This window comes from Triturus cristatus, chromosome 1_2, assembly GCF_964204655.1.
Source record: "Triturus cristatus chromosome 1_2, aTriCri1.1, whole genome shotgun sequence".
Taxonomy (NCBI): domain Eukaryota; kingdom Metazoa; phylum Chordata; class Amphibia; order Caudata; family Salamandridae; genus Triturus; species Triturus cristatus.
The window spans coordinates 1,196,272,316-1,196,296,815 of record NC_140580.1 but is presented as its reverse complement, the minus strand read 5'-3'; the positions used below and the strand labels follow the sequence as shown (position 1 = coordinate 1,196,296,815).

The 24,500-nt window shown below is 50.4% G+C and overlaps 1 protein-coding gene across 3 annotated transcripts in view; it reads left to right on the top strand.

The window, feature by feature from the left end:
• Nucleotides 1-24,500, top strand: part of COL27A1 (collagen type XXVII alpha 1 chain) — a 2,221,286-nt gene that overhangs the window by 1,642,121 nt on the left and 554,665 nt on the right. For all 3 annotated transcript variants that reach the window (XM_085614179.1, XM_085614180.1, XM_085614178.1), the window contains exons 39-40: nt 29-136; nt 1,733-1,786. In XM_085614179.1, the coding sequence (XP_085470305.1) occupies nt 29-136; nt 1,733-1,786 (162 nt within the window). The remainder of the gene's footprint in view (nt 1-28; nt 137-1,732; nt 1,787-24,500) is intronic.

Genomic DNA, 24,500 nt, shown 5'->3' with positions numbered 1-24,500 from the left:
TCCCGGTGTCTGTGCTTGTACCTTGCAGGGCAGCAAGGGCTTCATGGGACATCTTGGGGAGACAGGTGTTCCAGGAGACATCGGACCAGCTGGAAACCATGGCCCTAAAGGGTCAAGAGGAACCCTTGGACCAGCGGTGAGGGGGCACGGGCGGTTGGCGGATGGGCCAACTTGGGACATAGGCTGGAGGAAGACAGAGAAAGAGAGAGTGGAAAAGAGTAATGTGTGTGTGAGAGAGAGGGGGCAGAGAGAGAGAGAGGGAAGGAGATAGGAGGAGAGGAATAGAGAGGGGGAAAGAGGGGGAGAAAGAGCGGTAACAGAGAGAATGGAACTGAGTAATGTTTGATAGAGAGGGGACAGAAAAGAGGGGGAGAGAGAGAGAGAGACAGGGAAGAGAGAGAGGGAGAGGGGCAAGAGAGAGGGGGGAAGAGAGAGGTGTGTGTGTGAGAGAGAGAGAGAGAGAGAGAGAGAGAGAGAGCTAGAAAGAGAGGGGAGAGAGAGGGGGCAGAGAGAGAGAGGGAGAGAGATAGGGGGAGAGGAAGAGAGAGGGGATAAGAGGGGGAGAAAGAGCAGTAACAGAGAGAATGGAACAGAGAAGTGTTTGAGAGAGAGGGGACAGAGAGGAGAGGGAGAGAGAGAGAAGAGAGAGAGACAGGGAAGAGAGGGAGAGGGGCGAGAGAGAGGGGGGAGAGAGAGATTGAGAGGGGTAGACAGAGAGAGAAAGATAGAAATAGAGGGGAGAGAGAGGATGGAAAAAAGGAATATGTGAGTGAGAGAGAGGGAGGAGAGAGAGAGGGAGAAAGATTATGAGAAAGAGGGGGAACAGAGAGAGAATGGAAAAAAATAATGTGTCAAAGAGGGGGAACAGACAAGAGGGAGTGAGAGGGGGAGAGAGCGCGAGAGAGGGGGAGAGAGAGACCTGACAATGTGGGGTACACTGTACATGGCTAACATATGACATCACATCTGATAACGAGGGGTGCTCACCTGACAATGAGGGGTGCACTTTACACACCTTGCATATGACACTTCACCTGACAGTGAGGGGTGTACTGTACATGCCTCACATATGGCACCACACTTGACAACGAGGGGTGCACTGTACATGGCTCACATATAACACCACACCTGACAATGAGGGGTGCTCTATGTATCCCTCACCCATGTCAGCACCTGACATGGAGGGGTGCACTGTACATATCTCCCACAAGTGTCCACACCGATAACGGGGAAGAGTGCAGTATAGATACTTCACACTTGTGTCTACAAAGCTGACCATGATAGGTGCACTATACATGCCTCAGCTTGTGTTCACACAGCTGACAATGAGTGGTGCACTGTACATGCCTTCTACATGTGTCCGAACAGCTAACAGTGAGAGGTGCACTACACACCTCACATGTGTTCACACAGCTGGCATTGTGGGGAGCCCTGTGCATGCCTCACACTTGTGTCTCTACAGTTGAGAATGAGGGGTACACACACTATAGGTGCTCACACATGACAACTCACCTGACAATGAGGGGTGGTGCATTGTATACGGCTCACATATGATAGCACACCTGACAACGAGGGGTGTACTATACCTACCTCACACATGACAGCACACCTGTTATGAGGGATTCGCTATCAGCACCTCACCATGGGGTGCAGCATACATGCTTCATACATCTCTCAACACACCCTAATACAGCCTTGCTGTTTTAACAACATTGTTTTTGTTTATCCCTAGGGGTCTCCTGGAAGGATGGGTGCCCAGGGGGAGCCTGGGATGCCTGGATATGAGGTAAGCCTTCCATTTCTGCAAGCTCACACAGAGCACAACAGTATTTTCACTTCAGTTGAACCTCGTCTGTGTGTCTCGTGTCTCACAGACACAGTCTCTGGGCCGATACCACTAATATTAAGTATTAAGTATTATCAGGTTCTTGGCCAATTCTGGAGTCTCGTTTCACCCGCCTGGCACCGGGTTGTCTGTCAGTAAAGATACCTCAATGGGTAGAGTAGTCATGCAGAGACCTTCAGGATGAAGCCTCACACCAGCGTAGGGACACTTGACTTTTCATATTTCCAGTGACTACTTTGGAGGTTGGCATTGCTACCATCTGATATATAGGTGGTCAGAGGCAGTGCAGTATGGTGTGTGCCGCTCCTATGTTCATGTAGAGGGCTATGGTGTGCGTGTCCCATGTTCATGTAGAGGTTTATGGTGTGTGTGTCTCATTTGTATGTAGAGGTATATGGAGTCCATGTCCCATGTTCATGTAGAGGTTTATGGTGTGTGTGTCCCATTTGCATGTAGAGGTTTATGGTGTGCATGTCCCATGTTCATGTAGAGGTTTATGGTGTCTGTGTCCCATGTTCATGTTGAAGTTTATGGTGTGTGTCCCATGTTTATGTTCAGGTTTATGGTGTCTGTGTGCCATTTGCATGTAGAGGTTTATGGTGAGTGTCTTCCATGTTTATGTAGAGGTTTACGGTGTGTGTGTCCTATATTAATTTAGCGGTTTACGGTGTGTGTGTCCTATGTTCATATAGAGGTTAATTGTGTGTGCCTCCCCCGTGTTCATGGAGAGGTTTATGGTGTGCCTCTTCCATGTTCATGTAGAGGTTTACGGTGTGTGTCCCATGTTCATGTAGAGGTTTATGGTGTGTGTCCCATGTTCATGTAGAGGTTTATGGTGCGTGTGTCCCATTTGCATGTATAGGTTTATGGAGTCCATGTCCCATGTTCATGTAGAGGTTTATGGTGTGTGTGTGTTCCATTTGCATGTAGAGGTTTATGGTGTGCATGTCCCATGTTCATGTAGAGGTTTATGGTGTGTGCCTCTCCCATGTTCATGTAGAGGTTTATGGTGCGTGTTCCATGTGCATGTTGAGGTTTATGGTGTGTGTGTCTCATCTGTATGTAGAGGTATATGGAGTCCATGTCCCATGTTCATGTAGAGGTTTATGGTGTGTGTGTCCCATTTGCATGTAGAGGTTTATGGTGTGCATGTCCCATGTAGAGGTTTATGGTGTCAGTGTCCCATGTTCATGTTGAAGTTTATGGTGTGTGTCCCATGTTTATGTTCAGGTTTATGGTGTCTGTGTGCCATTTGCATGTAGAGGTTTATGGTGAGTGTCTTCCATGTTTATGTAGAGGTTTACGGTGTGTGTGTCCTATATTAATTTAGCGGTTTACGGTGTGTGTGTCCTATGTTCATATAGAGGTTAATTGTGTGTGCCTCCCCTGTGTTCATGGAGAGGTTTATGGTGTGCCTCTTCCATGTTCATGTAGAGGTTTACGGTGTGTGTCCCATGTTCATGTAGAGGTTTATGGTGTGTGTCCCATGTTCATGTAGAGGTTTATGGTGCGTGTGTCCCATTTGCATGTATAGGTTTATGGAGTCCATGTCCCATGTTCATGTAGAGGTTTATGGTGTGTGTGTTCCATTTGCATGTAGAGGTTTATGGTGTGCATGTCCCATGTTCATGTAGAGGTTTATGGTGTGTGCCTCTCCCATGTTCATGTAGAGGTTTATGGTGTGTGTTCCATGTGCATGTTGAGGTTTATGGTGTGTGCCTCTCCCATGTTCATGTAGAGGTTTATAGTGCGTGTTCCATGTGCATGTAGAGGTTTATGGTGTGTGCCTCTCCGATGTTCATGCAGAGGTTTTTGGTGTGTGTCCTATGTTCATGTAGAGGTTTATGGTGTGCCTCTTCCATTTTCATGTAGAGGTTTATGGTGTGCGTGTCCCATGTTCATGTAGTGGTTTATGGTGTGTGCCTCTTCCATGTTCATGTGAATGTTTTTGGTGTGTGTCCTATGTTCATGTAGTGGTTTATGGTGTGCCTCTTCCATTTTCATGTAGTGGTTTATGGTGTGTGTCCTATGTTCATGTAGAGGTTTATGGTGTGTGTGTCCCATGTGCATGTAGTGGTTTATGGTGTGTGTCCTATGTTCATGTAGAGGTTTATGGTGTGTATCTTCTATGTTCATGTAGAGGTTTATGGTGTGTATCTTCCATGTTTATGTAGAGGTTTACAGTGTGTGTATCCCATGTTCATGTAGCGGTTTACGGTGTGCGTGTCACATGTTCATGTAGAGGTTTACGGTGTGTGTGTCCCATGTTCATTTAGAGGCTTATGGTGTGCGTGTCCCATGTTCATGGGGAGGTTTATGGTGTATGTCCCATGTTCATGTTGAGGTTTATGGTGTGTGTCCTCCATGTCTATGTAGAGGTTTACAGTGTGTGTGTCCCATGTTCATGTAGCGGTTTATGGAGTGTGCCTCTTCCATTTTCATGTAAAGGATTATGGTGTGCGTGTCCCATGTTCATGTAGTGGTTTATGGTGTGTGTCCTATGTTCATGTAGAGGTTTATGGTGTGCGTGTCCCATGTGCATGTAGTGGTTTATGGTGTGTGTCCTATGTTCATGTAGAGGTTTATGGTGTGTGTCTTCCATGTTTATGTAGAGGTTTACAGTGTGTGTGTCCCATGTTCAAGTAGCGGTTTACGGTGTGTGTGTCCCATGTTCATGTAGAGGTTTATGGTGTGCGTGCCCCATGATCTTGTAGAGGTCCATGGTGTGTGTGTCTCATGTTCATGTTGAAGTTTATGGTGCGTGCCCCATGTTCATGTTGAGGTTTATGGTGTGTGTCTTCCGTGTTTATGTAGAGGTTTACAGTGTGTGTGTCCCATGTCCATGTAGAGGTATATGTTGTGTGCCTCTTCCATGTTCATGTAGATGTTTATGGTGTGCCTCTTCCATTTTCATGTAGAGGATTATGGTGTGCGTGCCCCTTGTTCATGTAGTGGTTTATGGTGTGTGTCGGGCTCGGATGTGATCTTCGCGCTCCGGTTCCGAACAGCTTCCAGTTCGACGATCGACGCGCAAACCTCACCCCAACTCGCGGTATTGTTTTCGATCGCGATCTCCCCACTCGACGCGGCTCTCATCGGCAAGAACCTTCGATTCCGGTCCTCGACGACGGCCTTTGGGCCTACCCAAGCTCCGGTCCTGGCTAATGGAAAGGACTCCCTTCAAGAAGTGCCCTCGATGTGGGTCCAAATTCCCCCACACCGATCTCCACGAAGTATGTAATCTCTGCCTCTCCCCTGAACACGAGGCTCAAGATTGTCCGGCGTGTAAGTCCTTCCGGTCCAAGAAAACCATTCGAGACCGAAGGGCCAGAAGAACCATGGCACACTCGTCGACGGCGATTCCGGACGACATCTTCGGGGAAGGCGTCGACGCTTCAGAAGAACACCACACCGACGAGGGAATTTGAATTTGAATTTGAATTTGAAAAAGTATTTAATAAAGCGCACTGCGGCCAAGCGGCTTCCTGGCGCTGGGGCCCTGATCAGAACTCACAGAAGAAATCCGGGGGGCCTATGAAAAGAAAGCCTGAGTGAAAAGAAAAGTTTTAAGGGCTTTTCGAAAATGGGTGTAGATGGGGATGGAACGGATATGAAGTGGAAGGCTGTTCCAGAACTGGGGGGCCAAAACGGAGAGGCGAGTGCCACCAGTTCTGAGTTTGCGGAAACGGGGGATGTGCAGAAGAGAAAGAGAAGAAGAACGAAGGGTTCGACTGGTGACGTGGGATGAAATAAGGGAGTTGATGTAGGGAGGGGCAGAACGGGAGTGAGCACGAAAAGCAAAACAGGCTAGTTTGAAAAGAGATCTGAAACGGATAGGGAGCCAGTGAAGAGATTTGAGAACGGGAGTAATGTGAGAGAATTTAGGAAGGGAAAAAATAAGACGGGCAGCTTGATTTTGAATGGCCTGTAAGCGTCGAGACTCGTAGGCAGGAATGCTCACGTACAAGCCATTTCCATAGTCGAGGCGAGAGATGACTAAAGCCAGGACTATGGTTTTGAGTGCATCAGTGGTGAAAAAACGTGAGATTTTCCGGATGAGACGAAGGGAGAGAAAGCAGGAAGACACAACAGAGCTAATCTGACTATGCATTGTTAAGTCAGAACTAACTTTGATGCCAAGGGTGCGAACAGAAGGAGAAGGCGTAGGAGGGGGACCGAAAGAGAGGGGCCAGTGTGCAGGGGACCAGGGGTTAGATGGACCACCCGTGAGAACAAGTTCCGTTTTATCGGGGTTGAGCTTAAGATGATTGGCGCTCATCCACTCCGAAATGAAGATTAAGGTGGAACTGAACTTAGAAAGAGAGTCAGGGGAAGATGAGAGATCAAAGACAAGCTGGAGGTCGTCTGCGTAGTTATACACAGAGACCCCCCCGCTCAAGAAGAGAAGTGACGAGGGGACAGATGTAAAGATTAAAGAGAAGGGGGGAAAGAGAGGAACCCTGGCGAACACCACAAGTGACCGGGTGGGGAGGGGCAGAGAAACCGGAGAGATGAACCGCCTGGTACCTATCCCGAAGGAAGGATGCCAGCCAGGAGAAGGCCGCCCCCCGAATGCCCGCTGCGCTGACACGGGCGAGAAGAATGGAATGGTCAACCGTGTCAAACGCAGCGGACAGATCGAGAAGGACCAGGGCTTGGGGGAGGTTGGAATCGGCCTTCCCCTTAAGTTCATCCAGAACCGCGAGAACCACTGCCTCCGTTGAGTGACCTGAGCGAAAGCCCGCCTGATGGGAAGCGAGGAGGCCATTATCCTCGTCAGCGCCTCCGAAGCTGAAGATTCAGATGTGGAGGACATCATTCCGGCACAGAGGGTCGTGAGTACTAATCTACCCCCCCCCCCCCCCCCCCCCCCCCCACACCCTCACCGGCACCTCGGGCTCGAGCCAGCCCACCGTCGGTGCCGATAAACACTGTTCAACACCGAAAAAGAAAATGGCCTCCGCTTCGACACCGAGCCCCGCACCGAAACACTCGGTGTCGAGAACCAGCTCCAGCTCCTCGGTGCCGACACCATCTTCGGCACTGACAAAAGCACACAAGGGCACCGACACTTCGAAGCCGAAATCCATCTCGGTGCCGACCAAACAATCAGACTTTTCCAAGCATAGTTCCAAACAACGAACCAGCGTGGATAAAGCCTCCAGGGCCATCAATACTAGTGTCCTCCTCCATCGCCATGCCTGGCTAAGGATCTCAGGTTTTAAACTGGAGATACAGGCCTCCATCCTCAACCATTCCTTTGACCAGGAGCATCTGTTTGGCCCAAAAGTGGATGAGGCCCTAGAAAAGATGAAAAAGGACACAGACACGACAAAATCCATGGGAGCCTTACAATCACACCCTCCCAGGCGCTCCTTTCACTGCTCTTCCTTTCGGAGCACATCCAGAGGCTACTCCTCCGACACCGCTTCCACTTCATATAAGGCCCCTACCCAGTCCATCTTTACAAGGGGCTACCAAAGAGGTGGCTACAGGGGCAACAATAACAAAGGCAGAGGCAAGACAAACACCGCCCGCTCTGCCACCGCACCTACCCAATGACTTCCCTCCACTCCCCCCAGACCATCCCACTCCGATCGGGGGCAGACTCCAAAATTTCCTCCCTGTCTGGGCTACCATCACCTCAGACAAATGGGTAACACAAATAATTTGGTCAGGCTACTGCCTAGAACTAATATCTACCCCCCCAAACATTTCACCCAGACAACGCCCAATGTCACAAGAACATCTAACACTACTAAAGCAGGAGGTAATCTCCCTCCTACAGAAAAGGGCGATAGAACACGTTCCTACCAACCAACGAAATATGGGGGTCTTTTCTCATACCAAAAAGGGCCGAGACTCTGCGGCCCATCCTAGACCTCCGGCCCCTGAACAGATACATACACTCAGACCATTTTCACATGGTAACGCTTCAGCAGGTACTTCCACTGCTTTCCCAAAACGACTTCCTGACCACTTTAGACCTAAAAGACGCTTATTTCCACATTCCAGTGCACAACGCTCACAGAAAGTTCCTCAGATTTGTAGTGGACGGCCAACACTACCAATTCAAAGTACTCCCGTTCGGAGTCACAACAGCACCACGAGTATTCACCAAGTGCCTAGCAGTAGTGGCAGCACACCTGAGGAGACAACACATCCATGTCTTCCCATACCTAGACGACTGGCTAATAAAAGCCAGTTCATACAGCCAGTGTGTACAACACACGCATGCCACTATCCAGCTACTTCACCAACTGGGCTTCACAGTAAACCACACAAAGTCCCATCTACAACCATCCCACATAAAACAATACCTCGGTGCCACCATAGACACCTCAAAAGCGCTAGCCTACCCCAATCCTGCCAGGATTGCAAGCATGCAAGCTCCACGCGCAAAATTCAGGGCACAATACTCCCTTCCAGCTCGAGTGTTTATGCAACTAATAGGGATGATGGCCTCTTGCATCTTCATAGTACCTCATGCAAGACTCCAGATGCGTCCTCTCCAAGAGTGCTTAGCGCGCCAATGGAACCAGGCCCAAGGTCAATTAACAGATCTAGTGTTGGTAGACGGTCGCACCCATCACTCTCTGCAGTGGTGGACCACCACAAACCTTTCCAAAGGTCGACCGTTCCTGGACCCGGTTCCCCAGATAGTACTAACAACAGACGCATTGCTCTCCGGCTGGGGAGCTCATCTATTACATCTCACCCTGCAGGGCACATGGACACCTCAACAAAAGTTACTCCATATCAACCATCCGGAATTACTAGCAATCTTCTTAGCCCTAAAATCTTTTCAAACACAGATTTCAGGCAAGGCAGTCCTAATCCGCACACACAACATGACAGCCATGTACTATATTCAAAAACAAGGCGGCACACACTCTCCACAGCTCTCTCAGCTAGCACAGAGCATATGGAGATGGGCTATACCCCAGAAAATCTTTCTCCTAGCTCAGCATGTACCAGGAGTCCAAAACACTATGGCAGATCTGCTCAGCAGACAAACACAACAAATCCACGAGTGGGAACTCCACCCACAAGTTCTACACCAGTACTTTCAAATGTGGGGGCATCCACAGATAGACCTCTTCGCCACCCACGAAAACACCAAATGCCCAAGCTTCGCTGCCAGATATCCACACCCATTGTCCAAAGGAAATGCGATATGGATGAACTGGTCAGGCAGATTTGCGTACGCTTTTCCGCCTCTCCCACTCATTCCACGAGTGGTCCGCAAACTACAGCAACACTCCCTCACACTAATCCTAGTAGCTCCAACTTGGGCCAGAGAACTGTGGTACACCACACTGCTGGAACTATCTGTAGTACCGCACCAAAAATTACGCCTCTCTCCACACTTCTTAGCCCAGAACCATGGAGAGATCAGACACCCGGACCCAGCTCAGCTCAACCTTGCGATCTGGCTCCTGAAATCCTAGAATTCGGTTATCTAAAATCTCCCCTGGCTGTATGAACGTCATCAAGGAAGCTAGGCGACCCACCACTAGAGCCTGCTACGCCGCCAAGTGGAAACGTTTTGTTGTCTATTTTCTGATGGATACATCTGACAGTGGATTCCTCACCTTGTGAATATCCCCTGCGCCAGCAACATTCAGAAACTTTTGTAGCAGTCCACACCGATGAGGTTGAAGATGACGTCACAGAGGCATGGCTCCGCTCGTGACTCCACTGACGTCACCGGCTCCATAAGAAGACCTCGTCGGCATGATGACGTGAGTTCCCTTTTTTCCGTGTCGTCGACGCCAATGGATTTCGGTAATCTCTATCTTTAGCTTCACTGTTACTTTGTGTTTCTACTGGATTTCTCTGTCCTTTCTTTGTGAAAATGTCGACAAAGAAATCAGGGTTCAAGCCATGTCGTGAATGTGGAAAACATATGTCTAGCACGGATCCACATGACGACTGTGTATGGTGTTTATCTTTGGACCATGATGTAGATGGATGCTATTGCTGTCGCAAGATGAGCTCCAAGGCTCTCAAGGAAAGAGAGGCAAAACTCTTCATCACGAGGATGAAAAAAGAGAAGAGAGGAAGTCGAGAATGAGGTTACGATCGAGGTCGGCGTCGAAGTCGACTTCGGCGCATGCTTCAAGATCTAAGAAGCACAAAAAGAAGAGGAGACATTCTTCTCGACGTCACTCTGACAAGATTACGGCTCCGAAGTCGAAGTCACCTTCTCGACGCCGTAAGGACTCTTTGTCTCCCTCACCCGTTCCGGATTCACCTGCTGGTCCTTCTTCTCCAGTGGCTTCACCGGTTCATTCTCCGGCTCCGGTTCCATCTCCGGCGCCGGTTCCATCTCTGACGCCAGTTCCATCCCCGGTTCCGGCTTCGTCTCCGGCTCCGGTTAAGGAGCTTCCGGAGCCTCGACCCCGCAAATTCCACTATCGGCGCCGGTTGGCCCGAGTCCGGTGATGCCTGATCAGTACCCTGCGTTCTCTGGACCAGGTCAGGACCCCACGCATTATCTAAATGCAATTTACGGGGTATTTTCAAGAGCCATGTACTCCACTGGTGCACCTTCGGGTCCGATGGGTCCTATGGCCTTCAGTTTGGGAGTGCCTCAAGCATATCCGCAGGCCCCCTTTATGCCATTTTTCACGGTGACGCCGTCTTGGCATCTGCCGGCACCGAGGACATCGATGCCGCTTCCTTCTTCACCGGCGCCGACTCGACCTCGCTCGACGCCGGCTGCTCCTGTGGAACCACGTTCGAAGCCGGCACCGGCGCCGTCGGATTCGATCACGCCGCTGCCGCCGCCGGTTGTACGGATACGGTCTAGGAGGGAAGCTCACAGGGTGCTTGATGAGCAAAGGTACCTTTTGGAAGAGGCAGAAGGAGAGCTTGTGGAGTCTGATGATGTCTTTGAAGAACTTAAGGAGGCTAGTGGCTTGGATTTATCTCCTGAATGGAAAATTACTCCACCTTCTGATGAACCCTCAAAGGATGTGGCTCCATATCATACAGTCATAAGGAAGGCAGCCGAGCTGTTAGATCTGCCATTGCCTTCTACTGAATTCAAGTCAAACATTCTAACAGAGGTACTGCATTCTCCTACTACGGTTTCAGAACCATTGTTGCCCTTTAATGAGGCCATTATAGATCCTGTGATGGAGGTGTGGTGTAAGCCTTTTTCTGCTCCCGCAGTTTCTAAAACAGTTGCCAGGAGGTATAGGGCAGCTCCAGGGGACCCAGAGTTTTTAACTTCACATGCGTCGCCTGAGAGCCTGGTGGTTCAGGCTGCTTGTTCAGGGAAATCTAAGGGTGCGTTTCCTCAGGCCCCAAGTGACAGAGAAGCTAAAAAACGAGATTAGTCGGCCAAGAAGGTCTTTTCATCGGCCAGCATAGCCCTTAAATCTACAAATGCCACTTGCCTTTTGGGACGCTATATTCATGCGCTCATGGATTCTGCAAAGAAATTGGCTCCAAAACTATCTGAGGAGGATAGGGTTGGTTTTAATGAGGTCTTGACGGATGCCCAGGCAGCAGCACGTCAGGTGATACAAAGTGGACTGGACACAGCGGACTCAGTAGCAAGAGTCATGGGGTCTTCTGTTGCCACTAGGAGGGCTGCGTGGCTTAAGTCTTCAGAGTTTTCCCCTGATGTGCAATCAACGCTGTTGGACTTGCCGTTTGATGGCTCTGGACTATTTGGCAAAAAGGCAGGTGCTGCACTTGAACGTTTTAAGGAAAGTAAGGCTACAGCTAAGTCTTTGGGCCTTCAATCCCAGTCAAGAGGATTGTTTAAGAGATATAGGGGTTTCGGAAGGGCAACCTTTCGTTCCTACAGGCAGACCCCACAGCAACAGCAGCAACAACAGCAGAGCTCTCTGTATAAGAGGTACAGAGGCAGAATCAGGGGTCGCACACGTGGCCGTCAGCTCTCCTCCTCCTCCTCCTCCTCTTCCTCTTCCTCAGCCCCTCCCACCACCGCAAAGCAGCCCTAGATCCGCCATTCTGGATCATGCTGGTCCTGTGGGGAGCCGGCTTACCCATTTTCTACAAGATTGGGAATCAGTTACTACTAGACCTCTGGGTTCTGGATCTGCCCTTCCCTTTCGGGAATTCCCTCCAAATTACCCTCCTTGTCAAGGGGCTTGCTCAGAGAACCACCGTCTTCTCCTACAGGAGGAAGTCCTGAAATTATTACAAAAAGGTGCGATAGAGGTGGTTTCAGAGCAGGAGAGGGGTCAGGGATGCAACTCCCGGTATTTCCTGATTCCGAAAAAGGACGGCAGACTGCGTCCGATATTGGACCTCAGGATCTTGAATCTTTATCTGAAGCAAGAAAAGTTCAAGATGCTCACCCTTGCGCAGGTTCTTCAGGCGCAGAATGAGGAGGACTGGATGGTGTCGATCGACTTGCAGGATGCGTATTTCCACATCCCCATCCTGAAGTCGCACAGGAAGTATCTCCGGTTTACGGTAGGATCGCAACATTATCAGTTTGCGGTCCTTCCGTTTGGTCTTACTACTGCACCCCGAGTCTTCACGAAGGTGATGGCAGTGGTGGCAGCACATCTCAGGAGGTCGGGGATTTCGGTTTTCCTCTATCTGGACGACTGGCTGATCAAAGCGGAGTCACCAGAGAAGGTGCTTCATCATCTGCAGGTTACAACCCAGCTGTTGTACAAATTGGGTTTCTCGATAAACGTGCCCAAATCTCACCTGGTGCCCTCTCAGCGCAACCTGTTCATAGGGAAGGTACTGGACACTACTGTGTGTCGAGCATTCCCACCACCACAAAGGATTCTCGACATACAGGAAATGATTCCTTTATTTTACAACGGAGCGGTCGTTCCAGTCCTGAAGGTCCTTCGTCTGCTCGGTCTGTTTGCTTCCTGCATTCTGTTGGTCAACCATGCACGCTGGCACATGAGGGCGTTCCAGTGGTGCCTCCGCAGGCAGTGGTATCAGCACAAAGGAGATCTCAGGGAGTCTGTGAGGATCTCCAGGAAAGCTGCGGCGGATCTGTCTTGGTGGAGCATGGAGGGCAATCTGTCTCAAGGAAAGCCCTTCCATCTACCTCCATCGGTGGCCACAGTGAATACGGATGCTTCCACTTTAGGGTGGCGTGCGCATCTGGGGGATCTGGAGATCAAAGTTCTTTGGTCCCCAGAGGAAAGGTTGCTTCACATCAACCTTCTGGAATTGCGGGCGATACGTTTGGCACTCAAGGCCTTCCTCCCTTCCCTTCGCGGTCAGTCGGTTCAAGTCCTGACGGACAACACTACCGCGATGTGGTATGTCAACAAGCAGGGAGGAGTGGGGTCTCTTGGTCTCTGCAGAGAGACTTTGCGTCTCTGGTCCTGGGCTCAGGATCATCAGATTTGTCTGATGGCAAATCATCTGGCCGGAGTTCTGAACGTGCGTGCAGACAGTCTCAGTCGGCAGTTCTCCGCCGACCACGAGTGGAGGCTCCATCCAGAGGTGGTTTGTCACGTCTTTCGGACGTGGGGAACTCCTCGGGTGGACCTGTTTGCCACTCACGAGAACGCTCACTGCCCGTCATTCTGCAGTCTCCGGTATCCAATGCAGGGAGCGTTGGGGGACGCGTTTCAGTTGAGTTGGAGCTCACAACTCCTTTACGCGTTTCCCCCCATACCCTTGATTCCTCGGGTTCTGAGGAAGATTCGCCAAGACCGGGTCCAAGTCATATTGATCGCCCAGGATTGGCCAAGAAGGGTGTGGTCAACAGATCTTCTCCACCTCTCCTCGTGCCCTCCGCTCCGTCTCCCTCTCAGGGCAGACCTCCTCTCGCAATCGGAGGGGCAGGTTCTACACCCCCACCTCCAGAGCTTACACCCTCATGCCTGGAGATTGAAAGGGGCAACCTGAATTCTTTTTCTCTCCCACCAGATGTGGTAGATGTAATTTTGTCTGCCAGACGTCATTCCACCAAATCTATCTATTCCTATAGGTGGACTAAATTTGTGCTCTGGTGTGGGGAGAAGTCAATTGATCCTTTGAGGGCTCGTTAATCTGACATTCTGCAGTTTGCCATTTCTCTTGCTCAGCAAGGTTTTGCTGTGGCCAATGTAAAGGGATACTTATCGGCTTTGTCGGCTTTCCTTTGCTTGCCAGATCAGCCATCGTTGTTCAAATCACCTATTGTTCTACGATTTCTTAAGGGCCTTACAAACAGGTTTCCTCCTACTTCCTTTATTGTGCCTCAATGGGACCTAAACCTTGTCTTAACTTATCTTATTGGTTCTCCCTTCGAGCCCTTACACAAGTGTCCTTTGAGACTGTTGTCTTTTAAGACGGTTTTTCTTATTGCAATCACCTCAGCAAGGAGGGTAAGTGAGCTTCAAGCTCTGAGTTCAAAACCCCCGTTCTTGACCATTCATGCTGAAAGAATGGTACTCAGGACCAGGGCTGCATTTCTGCCTAAAGTGGTAACTCCCTTCCATCTGGGGCAGTCCATTACCCTCCCTACCCTCTATCCTCCCCCTCACCCTTCCAAGAAGGAGGAGAGACTTCACCGCTTGGACCCTAAGAGGGCAGTGAGCTTCTACCTTGACAGGACAAAAGACTTTCGAATTGACGACCAGCTCTTCGTGGGATTTGTTGGCTGCAGGAAAGGCAGAGCGGTGCACAAGCGCACCCTTTCCAGATGGATTGTCTTGTGCATCAAGTTTTGCTACTCTTTGGCTTGTAAGACACCTCCAGAGGGTTTAAGGGCTCATTCTACTAGCGCTAAGTCTTCCACTTCTGCTTTGTCTAGGGGTGTTCCTGTGGAGGACATTTGTAGGGCGGCAACTTGGGCCTCCCTCAACACTTTTGCGAAACATTATTGTTTAGACTCCGAGGTGAGGAGGGACGGACACTTTGCTCGTTCCGTCCTTCAGGACTTTCTGGTATAGAAGGGTGGACACCCTCCTCCGGGAGTGGGGACTGCTGTGGGATTCTATTCACAAGGTGAGGAATCCACTGGCAGATGTATCCATCAGAAGAACAAGTTACTTACCTTTGGTAACGCTTTTTCTGGTGGATACAGTATCTGCCTGTGGATTCCTCACTGACCCACCCGCCTCCCCGTTGTCCACCCTTGTATACCTTTAGTATATGTATTTGTTGCTGTCAAAGGCATTGTGTTGTTTCTTTTGCCTTTCTATTTTATTATCCACACTGTGTGTGTTGATTTTTATATTATGTACTGTGTATACTGTGTATATATTGCTGTCAGTCCGTCCGTGTGCCTCGTTGGCACGGAAAAAAGGGCGGAACTGACATCATCACGCCGACGAGGTCTTCTTATGGAGCCGGTGACGTCAGTGGAGTCGCGAGCGGAGCCGTGTCTCTGTGACGCCGTCTTCGACCTCATTGGCGTGGACTGCTACAAAAGTTTCCGAATGTTGCTGGCGCAGGGGATATTCACAAGGTGAGGAATCCACAGGCAGATACTGTATCCACCAGAAAAAGCGTTACCGAAGGTAAGTAACTTGTTCGTCACAACAACACCATCAACCCCCTAGACGTCTCCATTCAACACATCATAGGCTACTTACTCCACCTACAAAGGTGCAATCTAGCCTATACGTCCATTCGCCTGCACCTCGCAGCCATAGCAGCTTACCTACAAAACAGGCAACATCTGTCACTCTTTAGAGTACCTGCCATTAAAGCTTCATGGAAGGCCTTAAAAGAATAATTCCCCCCAGAGTACCGCCCTCACCTGTGTGGAACCTAAATATCGTTCTCACCAGACTAATGGGGCCTCCCTTCGAACCACTACACAAATGTGAACTCCAATTTTTAACCTGGAAAACCACTTTTCTCATAGCCATCACTTCCCTCAGAAGGGTCAGTGAGATACACGCATTTACCATTCAAGAACCTTTTCTACAAATGCACCAGAACAAGGTTGTTCTCCGTACCAACCCAAAATTCCTCCCTAAAGTCATTTCTCCCTTTCACCTAAACCAATCTGTAGAACTACCAGTATTCTTCTCGCAACCACAAACTGTTGCAGAAAGAGCTTCACACACTAGATGTCAAACAAGTCTTACTCTACTACATCGAGAGAACACAACCTTTCCGTAAGACCAAACAACTGTTTCTCTCCACCACACAAGGGCAACCCCATCTCCAAGTCGGGGATAGCTAGGTGGATTGTAAAATGCATTCAGATTTGCTACCACAAAGCAAAACGAACGCTATCCGTTCCCCCTAAAGCCCATTCTACACGTAAAAGAGGGGCTTCAATGGCTTTTCTAGGGAACATCCCATTAGATGAAATCTGCAAAGCAGCTACATGGTCAACACCGCACACTTTCACTAAACACTATTGTGTAGATGTGCAAACTAAGCAACAGGCAGTGTGGGCCAGGCTGTACTCAAAACATTATTTCAAACCACTGCAACAGATACGGGTGGTCCTCGCTAAGGATGGGTACTGCTATATAATCTATGCACAAGTGTGTAATCTGCAGCTCATATGCCTCAAACGGAATATGCTACTTACCAGTATGCATATGTTCTTGGCATGTAGAGCTGCAGATCTACCCACGCCAACCCGCCTCCCCGGCTACCTTTATCTGTTCCAGTCTATCTTATTTAGATACAACACACATGGGTTTCTTCACTGTTATTACTACGCTCCATCTTTCCCTGCTGGCGAAAAACAATCTGAGGATGGAGCCGAGCCCATGCGCAATACGATCCAAAGGAGGAGTCACCGACCTCGTGACTTCCAAAGACTTTTCAAGAGGAAAAACAAACTGCAAACATCCGGGCCCAACACCAGATGGCGATCTATGCACAAGTGTGTAGATCTGCAGCTCTACATGCCAATTACAGATGCATACTGGTAAGTAGCATATTCCTTTTCTTTAGGTGGTACACGCAGGTTCTTGCTTCTTAATCGTCGCCAATGTAGAAATGAATGAAGCCTCTTAGACAGCTCTTGTAGATGGTAGTTTATTCTTCAAATTACATCTAAGTTCCAATGTAAGTCTCAATATAAGCCCCACCACCTGGCTACTCAGCCCATCTTCTCCAACTGCTCTCCATCAGTACAAACATTCCTCACATTCCAAATGACATCATACTGTAAGAGCATCAGGCATGGAACAAAGGCAGGAAAGGTGCATTACTTAATCAAAGCAGATTACTCCAGTGTCCCATGTGCATGTAGTGGTTTATGGTGTGTGTGTCCCGTGCTCATGTAGAGGTTTATGGTGTGTTTCCTATGTTCATGTAGAGGATTATGGTGTGCGTGTCCTATGTGCATGTAGAGGTTTATGGTGTGTGTGTCCCATGTTCATGTAGAGGTTTATGGTGTGTGTCCCATCTTCTTGTAGAGGTTTACAGTGTGCCTCTGTCATGTTCATGTAGAGGTTTATGGTGTGCCTCTCCCAGGTTCATGTATAGGTTTATATGGTGTGTCCCATGTTCATGTAGAGGTTTATGGTGCGTGCGTCCCATGTTCATGTAGAGGTTTAAGGTGTGTGTCTCACAACATACAGTGATCGGACCTGAATAATGGCATACAGGTCTGTGTTTCACAACGGACAGCGATCGAACCTGAGTATCGGCAGACAGGTCTGTGTCTCACAACATACAGCAATCGGACCCGGGTATCGGCATACAGGTCTGTGTTTCACAACGTACAGCGATCCGACCCGGGTATCACCATATAGGTCTGTGGCTCACAACATACAGCGATCGCAGAAAGAACTGAGCCAGGGATTCCTCAGTCTGAGATCTCATTTTGTTGAACAAATGGAGCCCCTCGCATGGCCAGCATCGGACTCTGTATAACTAATACACAGAGCTTAGCGACATTCTGTGACGACACTTTGTGGAGTCTGCATTCATGCATCACAGAGTTATGCAGATGTTTACCATGCATAACATCAGCGCTGATATGCCAATCGATATAAGGCAAACTTGTCGAACTCTAGGTAATGGTACATATTACTGTATTCAAGCTTTGTTAGGAAATTAAAGAACTTGGATGTGTCATCAGCACAGCTAAGTTCCGGAAAGCCTGTTCAACTTTCTTCCTGACCCTGATTACAGGTTTGTTTTTCATTAACATGCTGTTTACTGCAGTTGCATTTGTTACCCCAGGTTTGTGCAGTTTGCACAGTGATACTGCCAGATCAGTACTTCTAACTTGTTACCCAATCATCTCTCACAGACAAATCCTTCTCTGATAAAATGAGGCCTGACTTTAGGGAGAGTTCTGTGTAATGCAGAGTTGCAGAGTCCTTTGAACTGGACCCACCTACAGATAGAATGTCAGTGTCTGCAACAGAGGCCTGGCCAAGGGTGGACATTGTTCCCGGTCCTCAGGACTGTATTTTAGTCTTGGTATCTGATGGAGACATCTAGCCGCAGATTCCTTAACTTAGAATTATCCCCAGGTGTCAGACTGGATCCAGAATTTTTTTGGGGGGACGGCGCCACATGACCCCGCCCTGACGTCGTCCATGGATGCGACGTCAGCGAGGTCATATAAGTCCCTCCCGCCGCACTGACGTCAGTTTCCTTCTTTTCCGCGTACAACGCGGATCCAAAGTAAGCGGTTCCTCTGGCCTGTTTTCAGGCCCCTTTTGACGCTGTGTGTCTGGAACAGTGTGCGATGCCTTTGGGCTTTTAGACATGTGCCTCCTGTTTGCGGGAAATGTCCGCAACCAACCCACACCTTATCTGCATGTGGTGTCTCGATGAACACCACGACTCGACGGATTGTGACACCTTCCAACAACTCAAGCCGAAGTCCCGGCAGGAGCGCTGGATGTAGCTATTTTCGGCTCGCCTGTTCCGTTTGGAGTCGTCACGGCCCCCGGCCTCCTCTTCGGCGGCATGTCCCGGTGGCAGTGGGTTCCGTTTGCGGCGTCGATCGCCGTCTGGTTCCTGTGTGCGTCGCTCGCCTGTTCCTGGAAAGTCCTGGCGCCTGTCACCGAGGTCCTCGACCTCCCTTCCCCCCGTTGTAGGGGGCACTAGTTCCCGGCCTTCTCCGGACGTGCGCCCCAGAGAGTCTGCCCTCCCCTATCCGCCATTTCCTGGTGCGGGGGCAACTCGGACCCAGATGGCGGCTTATGCCGTGGCCCTGCAGGCATCCATTGGGTCCCCTCCTCTCCCTGGGGCGTCCTCGGACCCGCCCCTGGCGCCGACTGAGCCCCATGCTTCTAGGGATGATGGAAGTATGGCATCAGGGCGCGGCCTGGCTGGGTCCCCCTCTTTGGCCCATAGCACCCCTAAAGCGCCGCATAGTCCTGTGGTGCTCCCTGGGGTATCGCAGGTGGTTGCTGGTACTCGCAGCTTGTCTCTGAGTCCCCCTCGGCCCTCCGGACAGGCAGTTGTTCCTTCGGAGGCCGAGCCGGCGCCGGTCTGGTGCCGTAGACTTGCCTTCCCCGCTCCGGCTCCGTTCCTTACTTCGGAGTCAGAGCCTGTTGTGGTTGAGGCCGAGTCGGCACCGGCCGAGGACGCCTTGGGTCTTTCTCGACTCCAGATCATCAACTCCTCTCCGGAGGCCTCCGGAGGAAGTTTGGCATCACCCCGAAGTCCATCGACACCGGATCTGTCCTTGCCTCTTTCCCCCTTGGAGTTTGTGGCTCTGGCAGACTCTCTGCCTCCTCAAGAGCCCCTTCAGGACCCTCATTCGTCCATGGGGCTTCCTCCCTTTGGACATTGGTCTGCTCCTCCTTTCATCGGACAATCCCCTTGGAGTGGGCGGCTCAGCTTACACCCTCACCCACTGATGAGTTACTGTCCCCTCCTCGGCGAGCTACCGAGGCTGGTGTGGCATTTATGAGGGTTGTTTCCATGGCCGCACACATTCTGCATATGCAGCCCCCTTCACTTCCCCTGCCTGTTGACCCCCTGTTGGATATTCTCCACCACGGCTTGGGGAATGTCGAGCCGCTTTTGCCTTTCGAAGCCTCCCTTTATGAGGCCCTTCTGGGGACCTGGGTTCGGCCGGCGTCGGGTAATCCCGTGGCTCGTTCCATCATTTACCGCCACCGCCCTGCCCCGAACGATCCGGTTTGCTTGTTTGTTCATCCAGATGTTCAGGGGCTCATTCTGCAAGCTGCCTTTCCTTCCTTGCCTCCGCTGCTGCTTCCTTCCTCTCTGGAGTCCAGATGGCTGGAGTCGTGGGGACCTCCACTAGCGCGGCTCTTCGCTCCCTCAATACAGTGTGTGTCTTGGCTCGGGCTACTTCTGCCCTTTGGGACTTTACCGAGTCTCCTCTCTCTTCCACCTCTGAGGGCGCTCGTGTTGACCTCCTCCATCATATCCGTGACGGATGTGATCTGGCAGAATTTACTATCCAGTCGGCCCTGAATACCACAGACTCCTTAGGCCGGGCTATGGCCGGTTCTGTGCACTACGCCGCCATGCTTGGTTGCGGGATGGTGTCTTCCCGGAAAATATTCGGGAGCGCCTTGTTGACCTGAATTTTGATGGGGTCCTTTAGTTTAATACCGACGCCGACTCAGCAGTACAGCGCCTCCTTGCGGGCTTTCGCCCCCCATCATAGGCCTGTACTTGGCAGGTCTCAGGTCGTCCTATCCAGGGATGGTTTCCCCTCCTTTCTTTTTGCAACTTTCATTCAGCGTACACAAGTTGGACTGTGCGTTTTTGGGCTGACAGTAAGCCGATTGTGGCGGTGTTCCACAGGTTGTTTGTGTCTTGACCTCTGACTGTGGTTTACCCTAAGAGGTGTTCCCCTGTTTTTTCTTAGGGGCGTGATATACTCCAGGTGGGGTACCTGTATGCTATTGTGTAGCTCTGCTCCGCGCCAGGCGGGCGTGGAGGTCCCTTTGGGCTCCCCCGTCTCCTGGCATCCTTATCTTACCGTTTGGGCGGTTTTGCATGTTGTGCCTTCTGGCACTGCCTCCCACATGCCACAGGTTTCGCCCTGCTTGCGCCTGGTATGTGTGTCTCATATTCCTCTTCTAGAGTTTCTTTCCTTGTAACTAACTCTTTTCAGTGTGTTTCAACACGCTTCTGCCAAGGCTGCCACCCTGCCACCGGTGCATTAGGCGGGTTCCTGCTATAGCGCTCGCAGCTGCGTTGGTCTCGTGGCTCGTCCTGTCTATATATACCCGCATGTTACTGACCACTAGGTACCCTTTTTATACGCCTCCGCCTATCTGGCGAGGTCTGGTCATATATCCCCGTTTTTCAGGGAGCAGTTGGGTGCCTTGTACTCAGGTTTGCCGTCGTTCTGCACAGTGGGTGCCTTGTACTCAGGTTTGCCATCCTTCTGCACGGCGGCGTTTTCCTTTGCACGTTTTATAGTACACTTTGGTGCCTTTTCATGCAGCTTCGGCAACAACGGTTCCCATGGTTCCGCTCCCTGGGGTGAGCCTCCTCTTCTGGATGCTCTTCTTCTTGGGGTCTGTCTGTCCCGTTCATGTACTAAACAGTCCCTCTCTTCTGTGGGGGTGCACTTCTCCTCCCGGTCGGAGGGGGTGGTTCCGGGCATCTGATGTTGTTCTCCACAGCTCTGCATGTGCTTATTCACAGTTCCAATAGGCACCTTCGGTGCCTCAGGTGACACACCCTTCAGATGTGTCTCTTTTTTCCTTTGTGTGTCACCCTTATCAGTGGCTGGTGTGCCTGTGGGACAGTTCCTCTTCTGAGGGTCGTCCCAGGTGCTGCGCCCTGCATCTCTGTTTCCCTTTGGGTGTGTTCTTCCCCTTGGCCTTCCCTTGTTGGGCAGCCCGTACTCATCGTAACTACATTTTCTTGTGACTGAGTTTTGCACTTGGCGTGTCTTATGTTTCACGCCTGTGCTTCTGGGAGGTTGCTCAGTTCCTGCCTCTTGCCCTTCGCCTCCTGGCTGCTGCCTGTCCGGCCTCCCTTCCGTAGGCCCACCGGGTAGGCTCTTATTATGTCACTCCATATTGTCCTTTAGATTTTGGTTGGTGCCAACTTAGCGCACCATTGGGCTCCTGGAGTAGTTCTTCTCCCTTCCTTCATTATGAACTCTCTCTTCCATTCTGGGATATGGCCTAGTACCGTTATTCCATCCCGTATTCACACAGGTGTGGTCTTGCGCCCTTCGGGTCGTCTTGTGGTGCCTTTGGCTCCCATTGGCTTTTTCTCTTCCTAGCTGCTTGGTCTGCTGATTGACTGCTCCGCCACAGTTTTCCTTATAGTCTGTCACCCTGTTGCCAGCTCAGTGCTCTTGGGCACTTTTTGTTGTTCTGTCGCAGATCCACCTCCCCCCTTGGGGTATGGCTGTGGTATCTATTCGAAGTTAAGGAATCAGTGGCTAGATGTCTCTATCAGATGTACGAGTTACTTACCTTTGGTAATGATGTATCTGGTAGAGACGCTGTCTTGCTGCAGATTCCTTAACGCCCACCAATCCTCCTCGTTCTGCGAGGACCTTTCCAGGTGGGGTTCTCCACCTTGCCTTCTTTCAGTTGGAGCTGGTCTCCATCCAGGGTGCTCAAGTTGGTGCGAGCCTCTCAGACTTTGTCTTCTGCTGCCACCTCCCTCGGGTGGAGCGGTGCTTTTCGCTTCGCCTTCACAGGGGATTTATTTTTCTCTGTATTCCTCCACTGTGGTCCTTCCAGTGTGGGGTCTTCTCCTATTCTTTCCCTCCCTCCCGCCTCCTCCTTCGGTTTAGGTTTTCTTGTCTCCTCTGCAGTCGTCTTCCTTGGGATCTGTTTGGTTGTGCCTCGGCCCTTCGATCTCTACAGGGGAAAGCGCCATTCCTTGTAATGTCATCTCGCAGTGGATTGTTGTTCTTCCTGTGCTCCACCCTTGTTGGCCGGCACAGTTCTGCATTGTATTAGCAGTCTTTCTGCTGTCTGTCGAGATATTCTTCCCTTTTTACTTAGCCTCTGGGGAGGGTCTCCGCTTCGCTTTGCGGGGTTGTTTCTCAGAGCGATGCTCTGCCTTTACTTCTTGGTCTGTTGGTATACAGTGTCTGACACTGTCCTTTATGATGATGTTATGCATCATCCGGTCTCTTTGTTTTACGGATTTTTACTTCTTCGCACACTGTTCCCATACTTTCACAGTTTTGTTGGTGGCTCCGCATTGTGCCACGGAAAGGTTTGTCCTAAGAAAACTGATGTCAGCGCGCCAGGAGGGACTTATATGACCTCGCTCACGTCACGTCTGTGGACGACGGCAGGGCGGGGTCATGTGGAGCCATCCCCCGGCACGCAGAGGTGCTGCAAAAAAAAAATCCGGATCCAGTCTGACGCCTGGGGATAATTCTAAGTTAGGAATCTGCGGCTAGACAACATCTCTACCAGATACATCGTTACCGAAGGCAAGTAACTCGTACGTATGTGAGTTATAGATTCTGCAGGAAGAGCGAAGGGGACGACCATCCAGTAGGCAGAGTAGAATGCAACAAAAGAACTTACCACAGTCCCCAAGTGGGGGAGGAGAGAGTTTCTTTAGTGCCTGTTTGTCCAAGACACATTATAAAACCCTAGAGGGCAAACATTAGAAAGCTTATTTACTATCTCTCCATCTAACCCTGCAGATAAGATGAGTATAGCAGCTTAAAATGTGGTGGTACCATTACATACGAAACCTCATCCTGCAAACCTGTGCTACATCAACCAGCTTAATAATGGCACATGCCACAAGGTGTAGGTGCAGTCTGGACTTCAGATAGTTCATTGCTATTCCAAAGTAACACAATCTTGGGCTTCTGGTAAAAGTACAATAATGTTATCTTCACTGGGAAACAACAATCATGTTCAGTCCCCTCTGTAGGAGAGTAGGATCTGCTTCACATGGGTACCCCCACTTTTTGCTGGTGTTTCACTGTTTTTCGACTTTAGTCTGGCTGTGGCCCTGCTAATCAGGACCACAGCCTAGCTGCTTCCTCTCTAAAATGGTTTCCTTGTACATTAGGTACATATCCAATTGGATTCTGGAGTGCCTTATAAGCCCCTAGTATATGGTATACTATGTACCTAGGACATAGGTACCTCAGAGGCCTACCAGGGGCTGCAGTATGTATTATGCCACCCCTGGGAAGCACTCCAAAATCGCACCACAGGTCTGCTACTGCAACCTGGGTAAGGGTGTGCTTGCACCCCTTACTGTGGTATAGGCTACCTATATCACTACCATATACAGACACATATAAACCTATAAGCCACTCCTATGGCAGGCCTTGACAATCCTGAAGGCAGAGTGCTTGGTTTTATGTGAGAGGGTGCCCAAGCATGAGCTGAGCCCCTCTGCAGCATTCAGAAATACTTCCTTATGCCTGTTCTGTGATACAGCCATACCATATACTCTTAATTGCATTATAACCTCGCGGTAAATGCCAACTTTGGAATGGCTGCATCAAAACATGTTGTGTTTGGTGTCAAACGCTTTGGAATACTGTACCCCCCCCCCCCGCCAGTTCTGGCGGCGGGGGTAGCAGACATGTTCACGCTGGCTAAACCCGGTTAAAACCTTTCAAAGCCCTGGCATCACAAAATGGATGCCACTGCCACAGACAAGGGTCTGGCCTCCTGCTACTGGGGAAAACTCTGGCAGGGGAGGCCTGGACAATAGGTTCCTGTCCCAGGGAGGTGTAACCACCTCCCCAGACAGGCAGATGTGTATTGGGGCAGGGTGGGTGCATTCAGTGAATGCTTTTGAGACACTGCCTGGGGCACACAAGGTGTCCCTG